Source organism: Thunnus albacares, chromosome 12 (assembly GCF_914725855.1).
Source record: "Thunnus albacares chromosome 12, fThuAlb1.1, whole genome shotgun sequence".
Lineage (NCBI taxonomy): Eukaryota > Metazoa > Chordata > Actinopteri > Scombriformes > Scombridae > Thunnus > Thunnus albacares.
Window position 1 is genome coordinate 21,337,754 of NC_058117.1, and position 7,220 is coordinate 21,344,973.

At 44.7% G+C, this 7,220-nt stretch overlaps 1 protein-coding gene across 3 annotated transcripts; it reads left to right on the plus strand.

Annotated features, from left to right (window-relative positions):
* The first annotated feature begins 224 nt into the window (after positions 1 to 224).
* LOC122994510 lies at positions 225 to 6,864 on the plus strand. Of its 3 annotated transcripts, XM_044369227.1 has the most exons (4): positions 225 to 1,747; positions 2,798 to 3,438; positions 4,067 to 4,175; positions 6,204 to 6,864. In XM_044369227.1, the coding sequence occupies exons 1-2, from the start codon at positions 731 to 733 to the stop codon at positions 3,335 to 3,337; spliced, it is 1,557 nt and encodes a 518-aa protein (XP_044225162.1). In that variant the 5' UTR covers positions 225 to 730; the 3' UTR covers positions 3,338 to 3,438; positions 4,067 to 4,175; positions 6,204 to 6,864. The 3 variants fall into 3 exon arrangements, with proteins under 3 accessions (XP_044225162.1, XP_044225161.1, XP_044225164.1); XM_044369226.1 differs by lacking the exon at positions 4,067 to 4,175; XM_044369229.1 differs by lacking the exon at positions 4,067 to 4,175 and having other exon boundaries at positions 6,207 to 6,864.
* Positions 6,865 to 7,220: the final 356 nt, after the last annotated feature.

Genomic DNA, 7,220 nt, shown 5'->3' on the forward strand with positions numbered 1-7,220 from the left:
GGGCTAATGAGCTCAGCACCGGAGCTGGGACTCTTTCACGCACTCTCTGAGAGACAGAAACCCATATGGAGTCCTTTACCGGAGGAGCCTCACGGGGCGGCTGGATTTCAGGTGGAGAGGAAAGAAGGATTTCACAAATTCAGGTACAGTCGACTATGTGAGAGAATATACCAGAGGCGAGAGACGGAGTAAGAGGTGGAGAGAGAGAGAGAGAGAGGAGAGCGGGAGAGGGGAGGGGAGGAAACGGGAAATACACAGCCAGAGAGAGAGAAAGAGAGAGAGAGAGGGAGAGAGAGACTGGGAGCCTGCAGCAGCAAATGAGACAGAACAACGAGGCGGGAGAGGTAGAAAGAGAGACAGAGAGGGAGGGAGGAGGAGAGGGGCCCCGTGTAGGAGAGAGGGCTACAGGGTGAGGAAGCAGAAGGAGTAAGAAAAAGTTAGGAGAAGTACATGTTGGAGAAAGGGGGTCCTGGGAAAGAAAAGAACGGGCACAGAGATTAACAACTACAGGAGAGAAGAAGAAGAGGGGAAACAACGGACAGGAAGGAAGGGGAGGGAGAAGTCTTGGGCAGAGGAGAAAAAAAAAAGAGCTGAAGAAAAGTTTTCTTGTGGGAAGACGCAGATGAGGAAAACAGAGCGAGTGAATGACTGGGCTGGAGAGAGCTGGGAGGGGAGGAAACCAGTTGTTTTCTAAGGCGTTTTCCCCACAAGCCTCTGGACTTCTTTGGACATGTACACAGAAGGCGCACAAACAACGGGACACCACCGATTCCTTCAGCACAACAATACCCCTACCCCCTGCCCCTGCCAGCACTGCGTCCACCATGAGCCACCGTACGGCCATCACGGTGGGCTGGGATACCAACCGGCATCAGCCAGACAGACAGACCACCCATTGCTGGACTGCAGGAGAGACATCCAGGCTCCTCGGGTTAAAGACGTAGGAGGGAGAGCTTTCGTAGTGGACAGAGTTGAGAGAAGCGGTCATCGCAGCCCACAGAGGAGGCCTGTGTTCGCAGGGCCCGGCCCTTACAGCCAGTCAGATGACTCGAGCCAAGTTTGCCCCTGGGAGTTGAACCCTGCCCAGTGGAGCTACCCGCCGGAGTCTGGGGTGAGACACTACCCGTCTGTCAGAGAACAGTGCGGCTGTGTGGTGCGCAACAACACCCGGGCACACCCCTTTAACACTGTAATACCACATCCACTCCCTCATCTTCAGGTCAAAGGTCAAGGGTATGTGCACCGGAGGTCTGTCAGGTACGTATCAGTGGACAAGGAACAGGAAGGCTACGAATGCGCCTCTGAGAACTGTCATTTGGAGCTGCACACCCCCCAGCCTGGTCATTTGCACATGCCAAATGGCCACTTTGGACCAAAGTCTGTGTTCTTTGAGGGAGGGGAGGAAAGAGATATCCATCAGGACCGGAGCAGACTGAAGGGTGGATCAGAGGAGAGCTGTAATGGACGCGGTGGCTCTCATAAAGGTTTTTTTCCCACCGAAGTCCCACAAAAACACTTGAACCAAAGCAGACGGAAGGGGCCCTGTGTCCCTCCCTCTGGCATCATCAGTCCAGAAACCTCAAAATCGAGCAACACAACAACCAACCACGACCACCAGCGCCAGTGTTCGGAAGTGGTGAAGCAAAAGAGGAGGCAGGATTTGGTGAGGGATCAAATACGACAAGTGGTGACAGACCTGGAAGACGTGTTGGGGGGTTTGAAGCAAGTACACGTGGAGATGAAAGAGGTAGGAGAGTCTCATATTATAGATGTTTACTCTGTGTGTACATCAGGTATCTTAGCATGAAGGTCTGCGTCAGGTGCGGATGCCCCAGCCTTTCATCGATGCTCCCCTGGATATCGTGACATTTAAAACTATTAACGCAGGCTCAGATACCGACAAAATGAATCACAGGGCAGATCAGTTTGACACAGGTCGCTATCTGCCTGTCTGTCAATGCATGTTCATGAGTGTGTGCGCACGCTGACTGCATTGTTTGTGACTCACTCATCATCTCTTACCGAAGCGGTGATTGAGAACAATTTGCACTGACCTTTTGCAGAACGCTGGAGAAATTGGCAGTGTTCCGGCCAACACATTAAAAAGCCTAGCGCGAGACTGTTACTAACTAAATTATGCCTTGCTTTTACTGTATCCATTTTGCATGCAGCTGTAAAACAGCAGTGATTCACAGCTGAATGCATCTCTTGAAGGCTCAGCATTGTATTGAAGCAACATTATGAATAAAAAAAATCTACATGATTGTGCACTGAGACAGTTGGAGTCTATATATATCTTGATACACCAGCTTTGATTTGAATGATTAGTTCAATGACTGATTACTGTGTCAGAGTTTCAGCACAGTCAATGATTATAAATACAGTTTAGCAGTGATGGAAGATCCTACCAACACCACAATGTAAAAATACTAAAAAAGTAAAAGATAATTAGAAAGGAAAAGTATATATATCACATTATTAGATTGTTAATTGTTGTAATTGGTTTAGGAGAAGCTAATTTTGCTATTAACTACTTCATTAACTGTATGTTAGGTAGTTTAATCCAGTGAATTCCAACCTGAAGGGTCTTTATATCTGAAAAGTAACGAGTCATGGCAGCAGTAAATGTAGTGGAGTAAACAAAGTATAATATATTTAGGAATATAAAGCAGCATGAAATAGAAATACTCAAGTAAAGTACAAGTACCTCAAATGTTTTACCTGTGTACAGTACTTGAGTAAATGTGCAGTTGTGCAGTGCAGTTTGGACAAGTATTGACTCTTTATTGTCCCTCAGGTCGTCAACCAGATTGATCGTCTCACAGCCAATATCGACCTCAGTGAGGAGGCGCTCAGCATCACTCAGGGGTCGTCCAATAACTTTCACAGCTCAGCTCATCCAGGTGACCTCAGGGTGGCCCCGCTGTCCAATCATAAGCCTGCATCAGCGCAGGTGTCGCAGCACTTCGACGAAGACCGCATCATCTTACGAACTAACTCTCCGTCCCCTGTGCACATGGCGTCGGTTGTCAAAACTAGCTGCTTCACCCCACCCAGCCACAGTAAGGACATCAACCACGAAAGGCCGGGCGTAAACGGACACCCGCCACACCTGTACCCCCACAGAGACTCCAACCACATCGGCCATCTAGAGCCTCATCCACAGAGCTTAGACCCTAAGGTCATCATTGGGAACAGCACCTCCAGTTCAAGGACTCAGAAGCCTCCGCCGTACCCCCAAAACGGGCGGTGTGGGAAGGGCTCGTACCCGCCTCCCAAGCCTGTAAGGACCCCTGCGTACCCAGGCAGAGGCCGCCAGAGCACCAGCATGGTGTGAAGGAGGGGGCGGTCTGCCCCAGTGCCATGGGGGCCTGAAACATGAGACCCTGCTACAGCGAGTGGAGGTCAGAGTGGGACCAGGCAGGGGAACAACTCATGGTAAGTTCAGATACAAGAGGACTTCTCTTTCTCCTCTTTTACAGTGTTGATGTTTCCATCAGCACTCACAGCTGATGACGTTGGCTGTGTTTACTGGCAGCATAGTTTTCAAAGTCAGTAAATGAATTGCAGTGTTCCTCCCCTCTTACAAAAAAGGGTTTATGTGTGTGTTTGATGTATGTGAGTGTGGTGTCTGTGTGTGGGCGGCGGGGGGAGTAATGTGTCTGCTTTTGTTGATGTCACATGGTTTCCCAGTCTTCACCACACTGCAAAATGTGTCTGCCTCGGCAACGGACATAAATCAGTGTTTTGTTAAATCCCTAAAATCTCTAGTTTGGTTACACAAGCAGTCAAAATTAGTCGGATGTGTGAGCCTATTTCACTTCCTGAAGTAAAATTCTACATTTTTGAGGAGATTTGAGGATTTTAAACACTTGATTTGCAAACAAAGTGGTGCCATCAGCTGCTGATTTATACACATTTTAAAAGCTCAGGTCTTAAAACAAGGTAAGTTGTATTACAGGAGGCAAAATATAAACCATCCTCATATACATTTTTCTCACTTCAGTAACACAATCTGAAGGCAGGAAGGAAGATAAAATCTTAAGACAGACCTTTTCTTTTGCAGTGTTACTTAGTCATAACTTGGAGGGAACTGAGAGTTGGCAGGAGCTCAGTCGTTTTTGGCAAAGGAAGACCCCACAGCCGCTTGCCTCAAATCATGTGACACAAAGGAGGTATCATATTTACAGGATGATCTGACTCAGAAGTGGCATAATTTACTGTTAGGGGTTGATGAGGAATTAAGCCTTTCTTCTCATGCCACAGTCAGATGTATTATTACTGACTGTGAACTAGAAGTGCACTTAAGATGACATGTGTGAAAAAGTCCCCCTGAGCAGAAGAGGAAAATTAACCAGCAGATACACACAATTCAGCCCTCCCCTAAAAAAAAAAATCCACCTTTGCAGATGCTGAAGAGGCAGACATGCATGTTTCTGTACTTCCCTCTTGTGCAGACTATGCGTAACTGCAATCTATTTTTCTAGCCTCTCCGAGTTGGGCAAGCACAATCTGGTTTTAATCATAAAACCCCCTGGCCACATGCCAGAACGGAGTGAGGCAAACTCTTGGTATATTTGTGACGTCCATATAAACACGAGCACCGCTACATAGCAAAGCAGCTCTCCTCACATTATACTGCAGGGAGAGACGCACTCACAAGGCTGCAGCTTCAGGTCGAGGCTGTCAGCCAGAGAGACGGGTCCAAAACTGTGCGTCCTTGAGCTTTCATTTATTTAGTGAGTTGAGAGTTTATTTCGTTATAAGTGTGATGTAGCTTTTCAGTTCAATGCTGTCCTTTCTTTTCATTTTCAAAGTCTTTCAAAGCGATGATGCTGTTGCCATTTTAAAGGCCTGAATCATCTGAATTAGTCACCCAGAGCAGGTTCAATGTTAAAATATTGAGCACAATAGATCTTGCGCAACTCAGCCAAGCACACACACACACACACACACACACACACACACACACACACACACACACACACAATCTTTATACTTATATACTTGTAAGGACCCTCAATGACATGATGCATTCCCTGCAATCTGTCCTTAACTCTAAAAGTTAAAATCTTCTCTCCAACAGTCTTTTTCTTTATCGATCATAGTTTTACCTTTAACTTCTAATAATGTGGTCTCTGGTCTTCTTGATCCAGAAGAAAACAAAAGACAGGAATGAAAAGTGGAATATTTTTTAGAAGCAGTTAGTCTATTAATTGATTGGTGAATCGGAATACAATTAATGTGCAATAGTTGAGGGAATAGATTAATGGTTTCAGCCATTTTTTAAGGCAAAAAGCCAACTGAATATATTTTGGTTTTGATCTGTTGGAGGAAATGGAGGAAATAATCTGCAGATTAATTGATAATTAACTGATCATTTGAGAGGTCCTGTATCAAAATCAAATTTGAAAAATTTCAGTTGATGTTATGCTTTTCGTGATGCATATGCCTAAATAAATTTGTGTTAATCAAAGTACCACAAACTATATTGAAACTGAAGCAAAGAACAAGAACATATCTATAGTACTGTATAGATATGTAACATTAAAAAAACTAGAACTATTCTACTACTATATACTTTATGAAGATCTATTACACACAATATGAAGCATGGAACACAAAAATAAAATTTACTAAATGCCATATACACAAATATTTGACCTAAAAAGATACTGAGACAAAAATATCACAAATACGTGACAAAATGAGGCTCTGGACAGAATTTAACTGTTGATAACTAGTTGATGGGTACGTAAAGGAAATATATTTGATACACAATGCAGTGGGAAGAACAAGGGAGTCCATAAGGGTCCCCTACCAGGTCAGACCACATTTCCTGTAGTATATTTAACTTGCATAAAGTGAGGAGATGTAAAAATGTCCTCACTCTCAAGGTCTAAAATTTCTTGAGTAAACACCTCTTGAGACATGAAAACTTGGTTTACTGTGCTCCTCCGCAAGAGAGGACACATGACTCACAAGGACACCCCTACACACACACACACACACGCACTGCCTCACTTTCAGTACAGTAGAGATTAGCACTCTGTTTCTGGGGCTCTGCCAATGAATGATTTTACAAGAAAAATCCCTGAGAATAGCAGTATTTGATTGGGGGACAGAATTGTGTCTGAGCTCACTGAGGTGCTGAGGTTTGAATAAATAATTTTTTTCCTCCTTCTTTGTTATAATATTTCCAGCAGGAGCTGATGCCACTTAGACAAGCTGTCAGCCGGTGGAAACAGAGCACGGCCTGAAGGTGGGGGTATTTCCAAGGGAAAACTCCCCCCAAGAGTCCACCGGCAACTGTATGTCAAGCAAGCACAGAAGCGTGGAGAGAGGACCTGAAGAGTGGCAGTCAAACCTTGACGAGAATTTATGCTTTTTTGGTGATACAGTGGCAAATAATGAGAAGGATAAACTGTGAACTGCTACTGAACAACCACCAATAGAAACATAAAGGTATCTTTCCATGACAGTATTAATTTATTGTTACTATTTTAGTTTTTTATTGCAAAAATATATATTTTCAGGCAGCTTACACCAGTCTGGATACTACCTAACCTACTGTATGTTATATTGAGATTTACAACACTTAAACCATTGTACAGACATTTTACAAATAAAGAGTTTAGTCTGTCTTTTCCTCTGTTACATGGTTGTTCTAGTATGTAAGAAGAAAAGCCAGCAGGGAGGTAGGAAAGTTGGAAAAGCGGAGTGAAGATTAAATTGCAATACAATGGATTCTTATGCAATTTCTCACACAAATCAGTCTGACATCTCAATTATCTAGCTCAAGCGATGATCCACTGAGAGCTGAATGTCCCGCATTTGAACATGAAATAAAAGAAATGACGCCAGCATTTCATTGCCCTTGACTCTGAGAAATGATTTATGCATTCAGCGAGCCTAATAGAGGTATTCCAGATGGTTGTTGAAGTTGTAAGGATACTTCTCGGGCTGATCTGGAGATGGCAGTGTGTGATCTCTCATGGCCTTATTCTGTCAGTGCGCTGGCTTCTGGGCCAGCCAGGCCAGCGTCTGTGTCTCTGTTTGTTTAACTCTTGTCTGAGACTTTCACCACGCCGCTCCCACAAGCTCCTGCTGCTATCAGAGCACACCGCCGCCTCCCTCTGAGAGCTAGTATAATCCATCCACCTCACAACACATCCCTCCATCTGTCTCTCTTTCTGTCTGTGTCACTGATGGAAAGCTAT